Source organism: Coptis chinensis, chromosome 3, assembly GCF_015680905.1.
Source record: "Coptis chinensis isolate HL-2020 chromosome 3, ASM1568090v1, whole genome shotgun sequence".
Taxonomy (NCBI): domain Eukaryota; kingdom Viridiplantae; phylum Streptophyta; class Magnoliopsida; order Ranunculales; family Ranunculaceae; genus Coptis; species Coptis chinensis.
Window position 1 is genome coordinate 57,700,405 of NC_141458.1, and position 22,563 is coordinate 57,722,967.

Genomic DNA, 22,563 nt, shown 5'->3' on the forward strand with positions numbered 1-22,563 from the left:
CCATACATGTTATGTCCTCTATTTCCTCATCCGAATCAACCATCCTGTCCTCCGTCAACATCCAAGTCTTTTGGATACACTCCGTATAAATATTTTTCGTTTGAATGCAATTTCAACATAGTCCGCTCAGTTCTTGGTTTCCCCCCTAAGACAACATTATCTTCGTAATTAAAGCAGAAAATGGTGCAATACTCTTCCCAACTCCTCTAATCATATTTATCAAAAACTTGAGGATACAGAATTCATACCTTGTCTCTTGCAATATCCAGATAACGTGCAGACATGTCAAACCAAATTCGCTCACTTTCTCCTTCCCAATGACGTTCTTACCAATCCACTGAGCTATAGCCAGTTGGTTGGTTCGCAGAGATGACTGTCGAGCATAATGAGAATTCGGATTATATTGACCTTCCATGAGAGTGTCATTCATCAATGCAAGAACTCCAGTATACTAGGATTCCTGCACGGTGGCGTCGAGGTGGCGTTCAGGCGTAATGCCTAGAATCTCAGCCAACTTCTCTCTCGATAATTCTCTCCTAACCCCAGCCACCTTCATGAAAACCTTCCGACCATCCAACTCTCTCTTCTTATAGAATTGTTCAACCAAATTGGAGTGGTAGAAATTATTTGTCGAGTACCACAACCTATTCCAATTCCTCCTAATCATCTCATCACGAAAAAACGGCGTGAAGCGGTCCGTCCGTAAAAGGTTGTTCCGGCAGAATTCGATGTCTTCGAGCCATTGAGACTTTGGAACGATTTGGGGGTTTAAATGGAATGTGGGGGTGGAGTTTGAGACAACCTCACTAACCAAACAATGGTGGTAGCGCGGCAGTTCAAATTCCTCATTTTTTTTATTTTTTTTTATTTTTTATTTTTTTTATATGTTTTTGTGGTGGGAATGATTTGGAGAGGAATTGGGATTGATTTAAATGTTTGGCGTGGGTGTAATTAGGTTTTTGTTTTTCTTTCTTTCTTTTTTTTTTTTTTTTTTTAGGTTAGGTTTTGAAGTTTAAAACTTGTTAATGGCAGTTTTGAGGAGGAACGCGACTGTTATGTTGAAGATGGAGACGCACGTGCGTTGCACGTGTGTGCGAGATTGGGCCCAAGCCCAATTTGAGTTTTCGAATTTTTCGATTTTTCGCGCAACTTCAAACTAAATTTGTCGCTTCATTACCGGTCCGATTTTTGCGAATGAGCTATGGAAATTATCAGGAGAGAATTTTCAATCCAATGATCCATAAAACACTCTGTTCCGACCGTTGATGACATATAAAAAGATGAAAAATGCCTCAAAGTGCGTGCGTGATGTAAGTTATGCGAACGAATGAACTCTAATTTCATAGATAATGTCAACCCGAATTGAAACACAAATTAAACGGCCTACGCAACACAAATGAAAACTTGAACAATCCAGTACAGAAACGCAAACAAATTTTAGACAACAGAGTTTGAAAATTTGTTTTAAAAGCGGGTCTTTTAAAGTCAGATTCCCGAGACTTTCTAAATTACTATTTTTATGATTTTAACAATTTTTTTTTTTTTTTTTTTTTTTTTTTTTTATGAATAAGATTTAATATAAGAAAAACAATAAAGCAATAAATGCATAATTCACACCATAGAAGAACATGACTCAAAATTCGAGAAAACATGCAGGAGTGGAAAACGTAAATTATGTTTAACGTGGACTTAGGATCCGGTACTTATAGCCACACACTCCATAAGGAGGGCCCGGTTACCTGAATGGTGCACTTACCAATATATGGAAATGAAAGGAAGTACACCAAACAACAAAATGAGCTGTCTATAGTCAGATACTCGAGACTTTAACAAATATATATATATATATCAACAATCTAAAGAGTTGGGGGTCTTTCCATAAATAAATAACATGGAATGCACCCCCAAACAGAATCAAGCACCAAGATTCTCTACGACGTAACTTATTGAAATGAAAGCGAAGTCTGATGAATCTAGAATGTAACCGCGCATGCACCTTCTTTTTCGCCTTTGAATGAGAGGGTGTCCAAGTGAATGATCGTGAGAAAATGGATGTTTGTGGAAGATATGGTGGATATGGATGAATTTTAGACGTAAGGAATGGAAGAAATGAGAATGCAGGTTTGGCACAAAACTCATTCATGGTGTAGGTGGGAACTGTCTCAATTCTAAAAATGAAGGTGTCAAGTGCCTTTCCTTGGGGAATTATTTCTGTATTAAGAGGATTAGAAAATCATTAAGGACAGAAGAAACAAAAGGGTTAAGCGCAAACTCCAGGTTTCTTTGAAAGGGTGGAAGGTGGGGAATATTGGTGAGGGAAGATGAATGAGTGTCAGCTAGAGCTCTTAGGTCTAGATTATTAGAAGCTTTGAGATATGCCAGACATTCCTCAATAGGTGGGTCAAAAGAATCACTGGGATAGAGGGTGAAAAATTCATCTTCTGTCATAGCGTCAAGGGATAAATGGATGTTGGCAGGGTGGGACTCGCGAGGTGGCAGGGAAGAGTTGCAAAAGAGTTGAAGGAAATCTTCCTCAATTTCCTCTACGTCCAAGGATTATTTGTCGAAGTTGGAACTTCCAAAGGAAAGGAATTTGTGCATCTGGTCATTCGGAAACGTGGTTTTGAAATAATCATGAGCTAAGCTCTCGATCATGCTAACCTTTCCATCAATATTTGTATAAGGCAACTATTTGATCGTTTTTAAAACGTTAACCGCAATGGAAAGATGGCCAAAAGACAAAGACATCGAACCATTGCGGCAGTTTATAAGCGCGTTGGCAATTGCCAAGAAAGGGAGCCCTAAAATGATCGGAACAGAATCGTTAGCGACTTCTGTATCGAGGATAACAAAATCCACATGATAGTAGAAATCCTGAACCTTAACCAGCATGTTTTCCTACTACACCCTTAGGATACTTGATAGACCTATCAGCTAATTGCAACGTCATTGTTGTAGGTTGCATTTCCTGTAGACCTATTTGTTTATATAAATAATAAGGTAGTAAGTTAACACTCGCCCTAAGGTCTAATAAAGCAGTGGTCATGTGAGTATCCCCTAAGGTGCATTATCTGATGGGGCGACCGAGTGGTCCTTGTACTTAACGATTCCATTGTGTTCCGTTAAAGTTGGAAACTGTTCAGTTAAAAGGGTGTCTTTAGGAATCTTTGTCTTACGCCTAGTAGTGCACAACTCTTTAAGAAACTTAGCATGGTGAGGTAACTTTTTAATCGCTTCAAGAAAAGGTAAGTTTATCATTAGATTTTTAAAAACTTCCCTAATCTCATCAAAATTTCTATCCTTGTTTAACATAGCTAATTTATGAGGAAACGATGGTTTTTTCTATATTTAGCATATGGATCAACAGAATGGTTAACCTTGATTTTCTGTTTTTTAGGCTGTGGTTTAACTGGTACCTCTACAGGGGTAGGATCTTTAATTTTTGTTTCGGTATCTAGTGTAATATCTGGTGTAGGGACTACTGGTGGGGTAACTATAGACATAGTTACTTTGTTATCCACCACTCTGCTTGAACAGAGAATGGTGATGGAATTTATTTCCCCTACATTTGCATTTTCGTTACTAGTATTACCGTTTACCTCAAAGGTTGTGTTTGGTGTTTTAAGATTAGGTAGCGCTTGTCCTGGAAACACACCTTTGGGTTGCACTTTCTCTTGAGCTAACTGCTGTAAGAAAAGTTGGATGGCTTGTAAAATCTGTTGTTGAGATTGCATAAAGGTATCAAAATGATCCGGTTGTGGAGTAGTATTTGCTACTGGTTGTGTGACAGGAACTATATCACGTTGATTATTAATGGGTGGATTTTGGTAGTTATTATTTACCGGAACAATACCTCTATTAGTATTATAATTATTATTATTATGATTATTATAATTACCCTGACCTTGTCCTTGTCGTGTTTGAGCTTGGTTGTTATAATTATAATTACCCTGACCTTGTCCTTGCCTTGGTGGACCTTGGTTGTAATTGTTTGTTGGCCTAATATATGGGTTAAACAACCTTGGAGGTTGTTGATTATTTCGCTAACCGAAGTTGGGATTTTGTCGCTAAGCTGCGTTAGGTTCACTATTAATGGAACAAACATTATCTTGTTGTGATTTTTGTTGTTCATATGCGAAAAGACAATAGGAGTCGGGATGCTCTGGACTCAAACAGAAATTACATGGATCGGAGTTGATATTCATGACGGGGATAGGCATTTGTTGAACAGAAATAGCCTCTACCTTTTTAGTTAGAGATTCGATTAAATTTTTAAGTTCCGGATCGGGTTTCATCTCAAACATACCGACGGCCTTTACTGTTGTAGAAGAACTAGCGTTGCGGGAGATATCGTCACTACCCCCCAGTTATTATTACGTTTAGTTTGATCTTCTAAAAATTTATAAGCCTCTAAAGCTCCCTTACTTAGGAAACTACCCCCATTCATTATGTCAAGTACCTCCTTGTGGTGGTGTAACAGTCCCTTGAAAAAGGCACGAACTAGCGTGTCTTTCACGAGGTTATGGTGTGGACACTCTATAAGTAGATCGGTGAAACGATTCCAAGCCTCTGAAAATGATTTATGAGAATTCTGTCGAAAGAAATGAATCTTAGAAAGCATTTCATCGGTCTTCAGTGGTGGGTAAAAATGTTCCATAAATAGTTGAACAAGTTTAGCCCACGAGTCCACAGAATTTGGTGCTTGGGCAGTTAACCAGGATGCCGCCTTATCGGCTAAAGTGAAGGGAAATACCCTTAGTTTAATTTGTTCAGCACCAACCGTAGGATGGTGGAATGTAGTAAGGACTTGGTCAATCCTACGTATGTGCTGATAAGGCTTTTCATGGTCTAACCCATGAAAAACGGGTAACAAAATTAAATATATTTGGGGATTCGAAATCCCCCATCGGTCCGGGATAACGATGCAAGATTTAGGGCTATCGTTCAAGACTTTGTAAAAGTCAGAGAGAGGAGACTTTCTTTCTTCAACCATTACTTCAGGTGGTGTGTGTGGTATATTAGTTAGAGGTGTAGTGAGTGGTATACTAGAAATGCGTGTTTGTTGACGTTGCTAGTTGATTACGATAGGCGTTTTTCTTCGGCCTGACTTTAATCTCATGCAAGGCTAAGCCAATCTTAACGAAACACAACAACACTCCAAACAATCGATATGCTAGTATGAACCTCTAACAGAGAGATGCGAGGTGTGGAGAAAAAAGTACACGAATGCCTCCTTTCTTTGCTTATAAATAGCGTCTTGTTTACGCGTGCTCAGTGTGTATAACAAGTTAAAACACGAAAACTATGAAGAAATGGAAATTTGAAACAAACCTGTGGAAATCGGGGCGGTTTCAGCAGCAGTAGTAGTTTTCTCGAATAGGCCTAAGTAGGGCGCGGTGGCCTTCGAGGTTCGAAATTTGGAGTTCCAGGCTCTTGGGCGTAAGGCGCACTCCAATTTAGCCTTGGTAGGGCGTGGGTAGCACTTAGGGAAGACCTCGAGGTCCAGTCGCTTCAGCGCGGGGGGCGCTCTTGTTTTGCCTTGGCAAGGCGCGGGTCGCGCTCAACAAAAAAAATGGAGTTCCAGGCGCTTGGGCGCGGGTCGCGCTCCAGTTTAGCCTACCCAGGGTGCGGGTTGCGCTCCGTGTAATTCTTTGAGAAAAATTTTCAGTGCTGAAACGGACAACCACAGTGAGAATCAAACAAGGGTAGGTGGGTTATGGGACTTTGGAAAATTAACAAATCTAAAGAAAACAATGCTAAAGGCAACTAAGATGGCAGCGGCGCCATTTGATAAACGTAAAATTAATAGTTTTACTAAGGAATAAAGCGATGAAACTCTAAACGGAAGTAAAACTAAAAATGAACTATACTCATGATTATCAAAGATTTCTACTCTCGATACTATTGAAGTAGAGTTGGAATAGAAGATTCGTTCCACTCCTAGTTCTTTAGCATTCAAGTTTCCTACAACTATCAATCCTACCAAAGTCAATGAGAGAATTACAAATTATACTACGAAATGCTATAGAATACTAAGGTTTGAATCTAGAATAAGAATTAGGGGGGAATTGAATCCACCTTGAATCTAATTTAAGAAACTAGCATAGATTGTTGTAATCCAATTCTTACGTTCTTACGGTAAGAATTGGTCGTTCTAATCCCTAATTACATGGCATCTCTACCAATTTATAACTAGCATGTGAGGATGTCCACCCATTCTCATGGCGAATCAACGACCTTCTAGAGTGGAATAGACTTTTACAACGATTCTATACTACACAATCAAGTTTTTATCAAGACTTCATCAAACCCCTCTAATGGAGGTTTAGCCTTGATTCATCAAACTATCATTTCCATATGAAATTGAATACGACATAATATAAAGATTCTACCTTTATTAAATTTAACTAAACAATAATTGAAATCTAAATTAACAACTAAGAAATCATTCAATAACAAGAATCGAAATTAATCTAAACAATCATTAAATAACAAAGATCGAATTTAACAAGAACTAACTATTTTATTTATCTAATGAATGATACTCAATGATTCAAATAACTAATCTGAAATAAGGAATGAAACTAATTAATGGAATGGAAACTAATTAATTAACTAATTCCAAAAACTCAAAAACTAGATCTAGAAGATATTCTCTAATGGCTACTCTAATTTCTTTTCTAACCTAAGCTAATTGATACTTAAGAGCTAAGTCTTGTGTGTTGAAATGGAGGAGAGCAGATCCACATTTTCGTGCATGGGCTGAGGGTCCATATTTTGGGCCGGAAAATCGAGCCCAAAGCCCAATTTCTTCAGTCCACAGGCCCCTTTTCAGCTGACTTTGACTCCAATAGGCTTTTTGTCCACTTATACTCCTCTGATTGGGTCAAAGTTTAGAACATTGAAAAGTTCTTTCCGAGCCGGTCGTTTTGACATAAGGTACGCCCAATTCCGAGGCCTAAGTCCAAAGATACGATCTTCGGAAGTTCTGCTGACTTTTGTGTGCTGTTTCTGCCCGTCTTGGCCTTTAATCCCAGAACTTCTTAGCAACCAACCCTTTGCTCCTTTATATCGCCAAAGTGGCACATTTTTGCACATAATTAACTTCAATGCCTGAAATACATAAAAACACGTAATTAGAATTAACTCTTATTTATTACTCGCATAATTGGTCTAAAAGTATTATTGTTAAGGGGTTAAAACTACAGTTTTAGGCTCTTATCAACCCGCAAGCAGTGTAGTCTTCTGGCTATTCAACTTAAGACCATTGCATGCAGAGAACTCCTCAATGGTATTGTTCACAGCTTGAACTGTAATGAGATCACCTTTACAAAACAGCAAGATGTCATCTGCAAAGCTAAGGTGCGTAATTCTCAATTTCTTACATTTAGGGTGGTAAGAATATTCCTTCATTGCCACACTATTTCTCAACATGCCACCTAGCACTTCCATTACTAAGATAAATAGATAAGGAGAAAGTGGATCCCCTTGAGAAGTCCTCTAGCACCAGCAAAGTATCCTTGAGGCATTCTATTTACTAAAATGGAGAAAAAAGGTGAAGAGTAGCATATTTTAGTCCACTCAATGAACTTATCTGGGAATCTAAACCTTGTCATCACCATCTCAATAGTTTGCCAGCTTATCGTATCATATGCTTTGGTAATATCAATTGTGATAGAGCATCTTTTAGTCCCATGAGCCCTCGTGTATCCTCTAATTAGCTCATAAGCTAGTAAGAGGTTATCCTGAATGGATCTGCCCGGAATAAAGGTGGATTGCTACATGGAGATGATTTCAGGCATGAATGGCTTCATTCTATTAGTGAGCATTTTGGAGACACACTTATAGAGAACATTGCAACAAGCAATCAGTCGGAACTCTTCAACCCTGGATGGTGTTGCACATTTCGAGATGAGGCACAAGTGAGTTGAGTTCACTCCTCTATGCACTGACTGAAGAGAGAAAATAGAAAGAATAGCTTGAACAAACTCATCTTTCACCCATTGCCAATTCTTCTTAAAGAAAAAGGCATTGAACCCATCAGGTCCTGGGGCCTTATTATCCTCCATCTCAAACAGAGCTTGTTGAATCTCAGCCTCTGTAAAATCCTATATCATAGTCTCTGCTTCAGCTAGATAAACCCTAGAAAAGTGGAGCCTCTCAAGAAAGTCAAGATCACATCTAGTTGGGGACGGTTGTCCCAATAAGGTCTTATAGTAGTCAACAAAAGCTGCGGAGACTTCTTCGTGTCCTTCCCTTCTAGTACCAGTAGCGTCATTAAGAGCCCAAATCAAATTTTGACCCTTTCTCTCTTTAAGCATCTTATGGAAAAACTCATTACATTTATCTCCATATTTCATCCAGTCACATCGAGTACGGTGCCTGAGATCCTCCCCTTCCATGATGGTAAGCTGACAGAGGGTTGATCGTGCTTCTTTTTCCCTAGTGCATAATAGAACATCCATAGGATTACTTTGTTGTGCTTTCTGTATATACTTGCACTACAACAAATATGACATATGACATCACTAATTTTACATCACTTTCAGTGAAGTGATGTCATATGAAAACTATGACATTACTTTTCTCAGCATGTGATGTAATAATTATCACAATTTTTTTTTAACATCACTTATTTCAGAAGCTGATATAGTAAAGTTGTACAACATCATTTTAATAAGTGATGTCGTGATAGTGATGTAGTAACACTTCTTTAGGTCACTCACCGTGTCACTTGTAAAGTGAGGTAATATCAATGTATTAAACATCACTTTAAAGGTGTTGTTACTCACCGTGTCACTTATAAAGTGATGTAATATCTATGTATTCAACATCACTTTAAAAGTGACTTTGCCAAGTTTTCGAAATCACTTATAATGTGACTTCTAGAAGTGTTATTATTAATATAGCTCATCTTAATTAAATTAATTAGTTAGAAAAAAAAAACCATGGAAAAAATTAGGTTAAGGTTAAATAGAAATGAAACAGGGCACGCTTGGTTTGCTAGACTAGCAGCCCTTAAACAAAAAATAGAAATAAAAAACCCCTGGACCTTGCACCAAAAATAGCCCAACCAAAAAATTTCGATGCCATCCAAAAACCGAAATAATTGGCGCTATATCGCGATATATGGTGTGATTTTGTACTGTGGCACTCAACACTTTTCTGAAATCAGTTCTTATCTCTTCTCAAATTCCCACCACTATACCATTTGTGTATCAAAGCCATGAAATCCTGGGATTCATCGGAGACAGCGACTGTTTGAGCCATATATATTTTTGAAATTTCTTTTTTTTCTTAATTTCCTTCTCTTGGTTCGTGATTCTAGTATAATCTAGTTTGAACTTTTCTATGTTTGTTGCAAAATTTGAAACTTTACTCTTGATTAATAGAAGGGTTGGGTGGATGAATTTTTTCATTTTGTGTGGGCAAGTAGGAACATGTTTCGTACTTGATTTCTATCTTCATATCTGCATAGTAAAACTGTTCTTTTTTGTTGATTTTGTGTTTTTGGAATGGCTTGGTATAGACTGAGTGGTGTTTGTTTAATTTGAGCTATGGATGGATTTAGTTCATGGTATAGCTTTGTTTACATGCTGGTGTATAATTTAATTGAAGGTGGCAGAGAGAGATATGATCGAGACTTTACACTATCCGTTTGAGATGTGCGCGTGAAGGAGAGGAGATGCAGACCCGGTCTCATGTGTTCATACAACAAAGTCAATGGCGTTCCGGCTTGTGCCGATCCCAAGCTCTTAAATGATACCATCGGGGATTGTGGGATCTTCATGGGTAAGTAGTCTTCTTACTTATACGACTACTTTACCCTACTTTTTGTGTATTAATATACAAAAACTATATGAGACGCTTTATAGAGTTTGCCTTGTTTATAACTCATCAAAACATATGTGCGGTATATATATTGTGGTATTTGCGTTTACATTGAAGTGATGGTATCGGTCACAAATACCTTAATGACACACCCGGTTTCTACCGTTACACAATCCATGAAATTTGGTTAGTCGCTCGATCATCCCCCGGCAATAACTTAGTAGCTTAAACACTGAAATTTTAAATAGAAAAAGTCCAAGCATTTATATTTACTCGTAAGTTTGGTTAAGGCAAATAAATACAGACATTTATGTTATATCTCTATATTGCACATACTCAGGGCTTGATTTAGATTGTGGAGACTTTGTTCCAAAATACGGAGTGGAAGCTATACTGAATGGAAAGGTAGCAGAAGCAAAGCTTGATGAAGCCCTTAAGAATCTCTATGTTGTCTTGATGAGGCTTGGCTGGTTTGATGGTAGCCTTGGTAATTATGGTGCTTTAGGAAGAGATGATATCTGCTCACCTACCTCTTTAGAGTTGGCAGCAGAGGCAGCTAGACAAGGCATTGTGTTGCTCAAGAATGAAAACAACATTTTGCCACTCCGTCCCCCTCCTCGTGATAAAAAAAAGTTTATTGTGGGTGTAGTTGAAAACAACAGCATATTATTCTTAGTACGTCATATTGATTAGAATGTTATTATTATTTTTTTTATAGCCAATCAATTGCTATAGCTCTTTTTGAAATAATGGAAGTGATATTTAATTGGTTGTGATCTAGATCTACTTTTATTAACATTAAGAATATTTGTATTGTTATTATTATCACATATTGAATGAGGTCTACTTCTATATATTGCTGACCAATACATCTTTAAGAATGTAATGCACGCGTCTGATGCGGTAAGGCTCAATCACGTAAAAGAGGTAAATAAACTCTTTTATCTACCATTATATTTTGGATATTTGTTCAACTAGTTATTGTTCCTTGACTTCGTATCTAATGTTGAGCTTCAGAGTGTAAACGGACATGGACGAACAGGTCCCTCCCTATCGAGATCTATAAGGTGAATACATACTGAAGAATCAAGGTGAAACTACAAGAAACAAAGAAACATCTTGAAAACATAGCGGATTGTTAAGTAACATTAATACCAGTTACAAGTAATGGCTTTCTATTTTAGTAAATTAATATTAATTCATTTTATTTTTATGTAAATAATTGCATTTTGAATTGCATGACTTAACTTTTATTTCAAATGTGTTGTACAATTATTTCCAAAATTTAGTTAGGACGTCAGGGAGTGACGTGCAAGTGTGAAATGCCGATTTAGGTAAGAAATCGGTTAGCGGTAGATATGTTTTGGTTTTGAAACTATGTAAAGTTATATATAACTTGGAAGGGTTGATATATGAATATTAGATTATTTTGATTTTCAGGTTATGACAGGTTTTAAGTATATGAAATGTTAAAGATACAAAGAAAACTCTGCCGGATTTTTTTGTAGAAAAAAAAAAAATGATGGTTTATCGTTTATTTTAAATTATTAATATTGAACGTAGTCTTATTAACGCCCCAAAATCTTTATTTGATTTTGGGGCATTACAAGAGGAGTATGTAGTATCTAAATAATGTGTTATTTCCAATTGGTAATCCTGATTTTGGCAATGCGAGTGGTGTAACTTGTGTCAATACCATTTCAGGAATTCTGGCAACCATATACAACCGAAGTTTACATGATCTGTAAGTATATGGGATCGTTGTGACCATTCCCCTATTTGCTAAGATGATTGCAGACCAAGAATATGAAGGTATGTAAGTATACAAATGGGCATTCTGAGCATTTTCTAGTGGCATTTCCAGCAGTTGTGATTTTTCGTTCTGAAAATAGCTTTAACCAACTAAAGATTATTTGTCTTTTCTTTTATTTAATAAGTTATCTTGGATTTTAGTTTAAGCAATAAAATTTTCTAATAAATGGTTCCAATCTTTGCACAAGGAACTACATGGTTGAGCTTAAAGACAATTTAAGTTCAGATCGGTATATGTAGTCTCCATCACAATCCGTATTGTGGTAAGCTTTCTGGTAGTCTCATGATGGTTAATCAATTGCATCATTAATTTGAGTACTGTAATATGGAAATAGATTTGCATACTAGATAGGAGCATGAAGCACTGGTGTAGCTTACATGCTATTGGTGTTACTGCCCAAATCATTAACAACTATTTAAATGTATTTTTCAGGACAAACACAAGTTTTAGATTACTCCGCTAGTGATGCAGGAAAATGGACGAAAAGGTTTTTATTTTAACTCAACCTCCAACCAACTTTTGGCACAGGACTGGACCTGATCTTCTGTAGAGCTTCTTTTGTCATTCAGGTACTATATTATGCGGATGTTCCATCTGTTTATTTTCTTTTTATAAAATTTGCATTGATTTTCTAGTACAATGTTTTATACTGTAGAAAAAAGAAAATAGAGTGATTTGTTAGGCTGTGATAAGTTCTTGGTTGGGTGATTGTAGTTCTCTTTGGCTCATTTCGGTACTGCAGATTAGATTTTGTTGGTATATGTTGGCTCGTTACAATTTTTTGTATATAGTGTAATATTTGTAATTGGAGATGGTATTTATGTGATGAATGTGATTTTAAGATTCGTTTCATCTTTATTTGATAATAAATGACCAGGAAAATGGTATTATATTGAGATGATATTGGCAATTTTATTTTTTTATTATTTTTTTTATTTTGATAAATGGTACATCACTTTTAAAGTGATTTATAGAGTTATTTCACATCACTTTACAAGTAATTTGGAATCTGAATGAAACGTCACTTCCTAAGTGATGTTAATCGGCCTTATTGATTTCACTTAAAAAGTGATGTTAAACGTTATAACATCACTTGTGGACATCGATTAAAAAGTGATGCAAAGTTACAACATCACTTGTGGACATCAATTAAAAAGTGATGTGAAGTAACATCAATTGTGGACATCGTTTAAAAAGTGATGTGGAAAACCCTGACTTTTCACGTCACCACCAGTTACATCACTTGCAAAAGTGACGTCGTATATTTTTGACATCACTTATGGAGTGATTTTAAATGTCTTTTCTGTTGTAGTGTTGAGTTCCTTCCTAGCAGCCCCAGTCTGCTTAGTTATGTCCGAGCAGAAGAATTTTGCCCAACTTTTCAACTTGCATTTCAACAGTTTGAGCTTTTGTGTCAGAATGAATAGAGGGCTGCCATTCACACACTCCAACATTGCAAAAAGGTGGCCAAAAACTCTAGATGGAGGATCCAAAAGTTACTGAACCTGAAAGGAGGACTAGCAGTAACTCTGTTGATGATAGAGATAACTATTGGAGAGTGATCTGAGGTACCCGAGGGCAGGTATTCAACATAAGAGTAGGAGAATGTACTACCCCAGGCATTATTCACCAAGCATCGATCAATTTTAGACCACTTCCTATCAAAATTGGTCCACGTATAGAACGCCCTAATAGCTTTGAGATCATACAGCTTAGATGTGACAAGACAATCCCTAAAAGGGGTGGTTTTCCTAGGGTGCACCGCTTCTTCACCAATCCGTTCAAAAGAATAAAGAACATTATTAAAGTCTCCTGCAATGCACCACTCTCCTTGTATGCCAGTGTGAACATTGCAAATTTTAGTCCATAGCCTTGATCTATCTACACTATATTTACTTGCATATATCACAGTAAAAAAGAAAGATTTCAAAGTAGGGAGCAGATCAATCTTACAGTGTATAAGTTGCTCAGTCTCCTTGATTTTCGATAGTGCTATAACCCCAGGATCCCACGATATCCAGATTCTGCCACTAGCACTGCTACTGTAGTTGTTTACAAAAGGCCACAAAGGACAACAGAGACTACTGATAAGCTAAAACTTATTTATTTTGACTTTCGTCTCCACCATAGCAAAAAGACATAAATTATTCGCCTTTCTAATTTTATTCAGATAACTAGCTTTATTGAGGTCATTAAGGCCTCGAAAGAGCTTCGACATGACTACCGTTTATGTTTCCCCTTCCTCCTAGAACCCTTGTTCTTACCCTTCCCTTTGTTACTGGAATTATGTGGATGTTGTTGCTGCTTAGACTGAGACCTTGTTATCACTTGCAAAGGAAGTAGGGCTATGTCTTATGGACTATGTTCATCATCAAAGAATTCTTTTTTAGTATTGGAGAGGCCATCATTAATTGTTTCTTCCTCCAGGGCAGCTGCTTCATATAAAACTTGTTCTCCTTGGAATTGTGATCCCCCGTATCTATTGATTCATCTTGAACCACCAACTCATTATTGATCATAGGAGAATCTTCATCCTCTTGTAATATGAGAAATCTGTTACCATTTCCCAACTTGGTTGTCCTGTACTATAGTTTCATCCCCCACTGAGTACCCAGGGTCCAGTATGGATTCCTCCTCCGCATTGACTACTATTGGAATAGTATACCCATCTCTCCTGTTGCTGTAATAATAACAAGGGCATTTTCATTATACGAAACAATTGATCTAACTGGTCCTTGCTCTAGAGCAGCCCCACTAACTCCTCCTTCCTGTCGAACATAAGGAACTAAGGCATTATTCTGATCCTCGTGTAGGGCTAGGCCTATTATCCCAGTCTGAGTGTTAACCCCGAAGTTGGTGCTATTCCGCTAGTTTTCAATCCCACCAACATTAGCTTCTAAGTTAGAAGTGCCACTGGTTTCACCCCTCTCCATATTACGAGCATTCCATCTCCTCATAGTTCTAGCCCCACATCGACTTGTGGAATGGCCAAACTTGTTACACTTCTCACATGACAACAGTTTCCATGTATATTTAACTCCCACTGCTACTTCTCGTCCTTTCACCTTAAGCCGAACAGTAGGTTCATATTTATGGTTTATAGGGACCTCTACATAGACCCTTGCGAATGATAGTCTCTTTCTTTTTGTTGTTGTGTCATCCATGAACATTGGCCCTGCTATCAAACTGGCAGTATAGGATAAACCATATATCCAATGTCCACATTTCTTTAGGAAGGTCATGCAGCTTCACCCAAACTGGAACTGTGGTGAGTACACTTTGCTGGCAGTCAATCTCAACACTCCATGGCTTAAGAACAAAAATTTTACCTGCAATAAACACCGGACCCGATTCCAGAACCATCTGCCGATCTTCATTACTGGTAAAGCTCAAATAAAAAAGCTCCTTATCAGTTGTAATTTCAAAGCTTGCTTTAAGCTTCCATGTCTTAGTGAGAGAATCTTTAACAAATGGGAATGACAACCGCTTATCTAGGAAATACCCAACAAGATAGTCATCCCATTGTTGAATCCCTTGGTCAACCAGTTCATCAGGAACCATGGCAACCCCATCATTGAGGATTGGTGAGAAACTCCTCAAAGGAGTGAGAGTTGATACCACACCAGAACCATGGAACAAAGCACTCCACAAAGAAGGAACAGAGTTACTAGCTTGGTTGTTATGACTGCTCGCCATAAAGTCAGGTAAAAGGACGTATCAAAACAAAGAGGTTGAAAAGGAAAAAATAGAAATTGCTTAAACTGGAAGGAATTGGAGGGAAGAAAGAGATAAGAATCTCTTACCAACCAAAAATTACCACTCTAAGTAATAATTGGTGCATCGGATCAGGAAACATGTTAGTCTGAAGTTACTCCTGGTCGCCCTTTAAGTGTCTCCATTTTTATAAGTTTTGTATACTTTAACTTATCCTTCATATATCAACATCCTACTTCTTTGAAAAATGTTGTATCCATGTGTCCATGTTGCATGGCAGTGCTTGTGTTTCATAGTCCCGCTAGTGTTCTTGGTGCTGATGTATAATCACTATTATATACTAATATAGTATATTTATTGAGAAAAGGAAAAGGCAAGGTATGACTATTATTTTTTTTAGTAGAAATGCACTGGGTTAAAGTTGAAATAATGATATTATGACTATCCAATATAATAGGGGCACATGTTTTACAATGGGGACATTTGACACTAAAAAGTAAAAACTTTATTTTTTTGTGAGCTTTTTGATACCAACATGTTAATATTTGATCTATGATTTTGGTAGATGAAGTTGTATCCCCCTAAGAAGTATCTTATTTGTCGTTTTTTGGGGATTCAAATAATAACAAATAATTAGTTGTGGCTGCTAGCTATTGGGTCATGGGTGTCTACAATGGGCCGGGGGATGTTATAAAAGAAACGAGAGAATAGAGAAGAGAGGGAAAAGGGTTTTGAAATCATAATAATGGCAATAAAGACACAAATTGTGCATCTCAGAAAAGTTCGAATGCAGAGGAATGAATGGATGGAGAGGCCAAGTTATGGATGGAAAGAAACTGAAGCTGGGTTCTGGAACGATCCCAACATACTAATATGGACATTCACTTGGTCACACACGAAAACTCCCATCTAGAGGTTTTTAGTCATCTTCCTTTTGAAGCTTATTATGGTTTTAAATGTGTATCTAATATTAGTAGCGGTTGCAATATCACTCCTACGACCCACCAACAAACCTATGCTTGTTACCAAAAGTTCTCAGATTAGGTCATTAAAAACAAATTTTCAAGGATTAGAGAAGGAGCTCACTACCCTGAAGGTAAGCATCAGTGAAGCTACTACATGTTCTCCTCTTTCTATGTTCGATGAATTTGTCATCAATGATTCTCAGACCAACGCACAACTTCTTGAAAACAAAGGTCATTTTAAATCATTTTTTTTATATATAGGCCTCGTTAAACTAGTTCGGCTAATTGTTAAAATATCTCCATGTAGGGGAGGTGGACAAGAAAGTGTTGTATGTCTCGAATGGAAAAGCGTCAGTAGCAGGTGTGATTAACATCTTTTCTGCTAGTGCCCACTCATTTTCTTATAATCCGTCGAATGTCGATTTAAAAAAAAGGAATAACTGCTAGCAAACTTATCACTGGAATTGAATGAGATTTTGTATGGTATTTGGTCACTCTTGTCTTGGATCTCCCCTTGCTTATTAGACTTTCGTCTTCACTCGATGATGTATAATATATGTCTATAATGAGAGCACACTATGTTCAATTTGTACATCCTGAACTTGAAGCTGGCAGCAAAGAAATGATGCTTATCCAGACAGATTCTAGACAATTGTTGATCCCTAGCCTACTGAAGAGACCCATCCAACTTTGTTTCCATGTCTTGAAAACTCCCATGTGTGCCTTTACCAGAAAATTATGGAGGTAATTTATAATAATTTGTTTCTAAAGATATCTTTATTGTATTGACCATCATATCATGACGATGAAAAAGCTCTAAGTCACTCAGTTGATGTCACAACAATGATGCATTCATCTCCATCACAACATATCGAGGCAATTCTACCTTTACCATGTAGAAGCTTGCCTTTCCGCAAGAGCTCACTTATGTGGGGAAGTATCGAGTTTATGGAAGTGTTCAAAGTCTTGCCCCAACAACCACATTTATGTCCCCTAGAACAGTACAATGAGGAGGCTCGTGAAGGGATTGCTATAGGGAAAATGCTCATCTTTGCCAATTTGGTCAAAGAAACAATGGAGTTGCAACTTGACGTACCTAGAAGTATTTTTAAGAGCAAGTTAGAGGTGCTTACTGATATAGAGGATTGTGGTTTCACTGTTCAGCCAATACGATCTCGTTTTGAAGAGTTTCTAAGGATTAAGGATAGCTACAATGAGCTTTTTGATAATGCAAAGACAGTTGAAAGGGAGGTCCATGAAGAGAAGCTTAAATATGATGAGTTACAAGAATTCGTTCATGTACTTATGGTGGATAAAGAGACGAAAGGGCATAGTGTAACCGGACTACAAAGGACTGTGGATGCAATCATGGAAAGAATTCAAGGTGCCATGCTGGATTTTAATAGGTTGGATGCTAGTCCTTGGTGAGTAGCATAGGAGGTGAATATTCTGACGACTGATTTGCCAGAATGAAGGACTAGGAGAAAGAGGAATAGCTTGTGTGCATGTGTTTTTTCATTTTAAGTAGGCAGAATCAATGTGTATCTACAATACCTCTGACATTAGGGACAACAATTTAAGTGCCACTCATTTTCTTGTATACTTGTATGTCCAGTAGTATGAGTACCTCTTGCTAGCATGAGGAGTTGTCGAGGTATTTCATCTCTGGAATTGCTTTTCAACTCCTAGTTTCATTTCACGCCATCCGGACAAATATTAAAAACTAGATCCTCCAGCATTCGCATGCGCGAGTGATCCCAGTGTCAATGGGTCGCGTGCGTTAGCTTTTCTAAAGTTCTAGGCTCCAAAATTTGTCGGTCTTAGTCATTTTGTAACTGGGTGTTAAAGAAAACTTAAGTCTCTAAGCAGTGATTCTACAACCATAAAACGTGCACTGATCCTCACATGAGCATCATTAACCCTCTCCCCTTGGGAGGGTTTTAACTCATGATCCTAGGAAAGATATGCAAAAGATGTTTGTTATATGCTGAATTAAAGAAAAAGAAAAGTGCAAAGAGAAGAATTTGTAAGCTAAAAAGTAAGACTTTTATTTAGAAAACTATATTAGCTTCCATAAACACTATCACACTGTAGGAACCGTTATTTCAGAATGAATATTTCTACAAACCGTGAAAACCACGCGCAGCGGAATTAATGGTTCTCACGATTTTGGATTGGAAAACATACCTATAAATCTGATTAAGATAACTCTGAGAATCTAATAGCTATAAAATTAATAATCAACCTCTTGATCTTCTGTTGTATTCCTTTTAATAGATTGGACGTTGTGTGGGCAACGATCTACCAACCCCCTTCTTTCTCACAAAGCTAGAACCGATTTTGGATCTATCTTTTCTTGCCTCTCTTTTCAATCTAGATGAATAGTAAAAATGGCCAGGAGAGAAGGGTTTCTATTTATAGGTTACAATAGGGACCATGAGGAGAAATTAGGGTTGGGACTCCTGACAGGCTTGGGCTTCCCATGTTCGCCCAGAACACACGCCCCAAGTCCGTCAACAAATGGCTTATTCCACTAAGGCTGAGTCCAATGGCTCCCTATCCCTTTAAAAGTAGTGTTAAAGTCAATAAAGTAGAGCTAAAGTCAATAAAGTAGAGCTAGAGAGTAAAATATGTTGACTTTAGTCAACATATTTTTTATTGATCTTTATCTCTATTAAAATAGAGATACTTTAAAATTGACTTTAGCTCTACTTTATTGACTTTAACACTACTTTTAAAGGGATAGGGAGCCATTGGACTCAGCCTAAAGGCCATTGTTGCACTACTGCCCTAATCCCAAATTATGTGTCAGCGTTTATGGGCTCCATATTAAATGCTCGTTGATCTCCCCGTGTTTAAGATATCGAATGCCCGTTGATTAAGTCAAGTTACTGACAACTACATTAATCAACTTCTTATGTCCTTGAGTAGTACCATTCAACCTCATTGTCATGTCAGATCAAATCCACCTGCAGGGTTTACATGACAATCCATATGAGCTCCTCAAGGGGACATCATCAGCCCGACTTCTTGTGGGACACGGATTCCTTCTATAATCAACAGCACACCTTACATACAATGTTATTACCCAATCCATCGAGTTTGTTGATTCACAAATGAATCTCACTCATTGATGATTTAAAGCAATGTACAATGTATATAAGTGCCCGTTATTATATTTGGATTAAGAGGACAAACATCCATAATAACAGAGGTGTTTGTTCTCTTATATAGTCAGTATAAAGAGAAACAACCTCACTTGGTCCTATTCAATACACACAAAGTGTACTAGTGTAATCATATAGTCAAGATAGACTAATACCATATTATACTACAACTGTACCAATGGTTTGTCTAAATCCATCTAGGTTGTGAACAATTACTTATACTTTATAAGGTACTGATGATATGATCTTCTGTGTGTCCACACCATATCATCTACAACATAAAGTATTAGACACATGCATATAACTAATAACATATATAATATGCATAACATTTGCCCATATGATTCTCATTCAAAATATAAATAATTAGAGTTAATACAAAAGTAATGCTTTTAGTATATAACCCTATCACACACTTAACTTAGAAAAATAACATACATGAACATGTGGAATGAATGGAGTGATTGCAAAAATCAATACAAATCAGCCTATTTTAAGCCTTCTCTCCTTTCATCCACGTGAACCAACTCCCACCATTAATCACATTAACTTCTATCTTATCTCCAAATCAAAACAAATTGACAATTTTCATTTTTTTTAACTATTAGCACCTAAATCTAGTCAACTTCATTAATGTCATGCAAGGTGTCAATCTGTGCCAATAATTTGCATATTTTGTCTTGACTTGCATGATGACTCATCTAATCATGCTACGTCTAGTGGTGGACGGGTTTTTTTGGCATTTTTACAATTTCCGTCTTTGTGTAAAGTTCATTGCACTGATCGTCTGAGCAGCTTACTTGTCGAAATTGGAGTCCCGGTTCAAAAGATATGAGCTTTGAAAGTCTGATGCGTATGTGCACGTAATCCCTTTCTGACTTGGAATCGTCCTGTTTGAGTTCCTGGCCTTTAGGCGGGTTTTATTGAGCTTTGCATGAGCTAACTTTAAAAGCTTTACGTTGACACACTATTCCATGCTTAAATACTGGCTTTATCCTCATTTTTATGTTGGTTGCGCAAACCTGCAAAAGCACAAAAGTACAATTATTTCATGATATTAAGCACATAATTAACCGAAATATTATGTCTTTACGGGGTTTTATAATACAGTTTTGGGTGCTTATCACACCAACCCCAAATAGCATTTTGCTTGTCCTCAAGCAAAGAAGAGACATTTAACAGATAAGTGGCCAAAAATGTGTAGTCCTAAGCTAGTTCTCGTTTCGCAGAGTACGGTTGCATTGACCGTATGCAACAAGGCCTTAAACCACTAGGAATTCCCTAGTGGACGAGTTATAGCCTAGTGAAAGTTTTCTAGAGAAGATACTCACAAACTTCATCTATACTACAATGACTCAGTAACAAAAACTTGTTTCCTAAATTAATCTCAGATATCTATACATCTCCTTAATGGGGAACGAGGATTAATTCCTTTGAAACTCAGTTTTTTTTTTTGAAGAAGCTAGGGGTTAGGCAGACCCCAACCTGTATTAATCAAGATCTCAAGTACACTTTTCCTTGCGCATCCTCCATTACAATTTTAGTTAGTGCACAGGCATCACAGTCTAACGGAGGAAGAAAATAGAAAACAAAATCCTCATGAGACTTACATAACTTAGAGAAGCAATCAGCTACCCTGTTTGTTTCCCTGTACACATGCTTGAAATCAACCCGTTCAAACTGTTATTTCAAGAGCTGGATAGAAGCAATGACGTTAAGACAATACCAAGGAGGTTCCTCTCATCCAGTTATCGCTCCTACTGCACATTTAGAGTCTAAGCAAACTATAATTCGTCGAGCTCCAATACAAATAGCTCCCTTCATACCTGCTTCAACAACTAAGAGTTCTTGGGTAATGACTGACCTCTTTATAGATCTCCCAGTATACGCCAGCTGAACAACCCAGCTGCATCTCTTATCGCACCACCAAACCCATTAAATTCTTCAATGACCGATCCATCTGTATTGACTACAAACTCACCTGGTTCTAGCTTAAACCATTTACACCAGATAGGGGCTCGTGTCGTGAAAGAAGCTTGTATTCCTAACCTGTCTAGAAGTACTCTAGCTGCCACCGTATCAGGGACTTCTTTCAACACTGTCTGCAGATATAATTTCATTTCCCACTTCACCTTTTCACAGACTTGATCTTCAACTTGCTGCTTCTACTGGAACTTCCTTAAGTTCCTTTCAACCCAGATGGCATATACAATGGCGCAGACAACAACTCTAAAAATTTTAGATTCCATAGTGGCATCTCTATAAATCCGCATAATGTTATACCACTCTGCAGTTGATGACTTAACTTGAGTGCTCAAGCCCAACCATCTTTTCACTCTCGCCCAAACACCTTTAGTTTATAGACAATCAAAAAATAGATGCTTTGAGTGCTCCCTGGAAGAGTTGCAGAAGCTACAAGTAGATTGGGTAATAATTTTCTTCCTAGCCAACCTATCCTGCGTAGGTAAACAATTCGCAAACAATTGCCAACCAGTGAAGGAGTGTTTAGGAACAACTAGCTTACCCCAAACCACTCTGTACCATTTGACTTTTGTTCTAGTCTGCTTGAGTGCCATGTATGCTAACTTGGCTGTGAAACATCCTGAGACTGTTGGAGTCCAGATGACTTGGTCTTGCCTTAGAATAGAGTTCAACTCAGTATCCTCTACGCTCTTTTTTAGTTCACTCGCAAGCAGACTAGTAACTAGTTGGTTCCATCTCCCATCAGTAATAAGATCACTAACTATTCTCCGGTACCTGCAAGAGTTGAACTGCTTCTGGCCACTGAAGTAACGGGGTATCATGGCACCAAGGATCATGCCATACATAAGTCTGCTCTCCTTTCGCTATCTGATGCCTTACTAGCTTCTGGGCAGCCTTTCGATGTTTTAAGACATTCCTCCAGACCCACGAGCAATTAGCTAGACTTTTCATAGTCCATAAGTGTTGTTTTCTGACATGATGCTCAACAGACCACTTAACCCATAAAGAGTCTTCATAGCTTGCAATCTTAAACACGAGGCCACAGTAGGCAGCCTTATTCCATGTCTTCGGATCTACTATCCCCAGTCCA

At 37.6% G+C, this 22,563-nt stretch overlaps 1 protein-coding gene across 1 annotated transcript; it reads left to right on the forward strand.

The window, feature by feature from the left end:
* The first annotated feature begins 17,166 nt into the window (after window positions 1-17,166).
* On the forward strand, window positions 17,167-17,751 carry LOC147510161 (DUF724 domain-containing protein 5-like). Its single transcript, XM_086598034.1, has one exon. It carries the CDS (start codon window positions 17,167-17,169, stop codon window positions 17,749-17,751), a length of 585 nt encoding a protein of 194 aa, XP_086454160.1.
* Window positions 17,752-22,563: the final 4,812 nt, after the last annotated feature.

Coding starts and splice junctions, on each gene's coding strand:
- LOC147510161 (XM_086598034.1), top strand. CDS start 17,167: ATGATGCATTCATCTCCATCACAACATATCGAGGCAATTCTACCTTTA.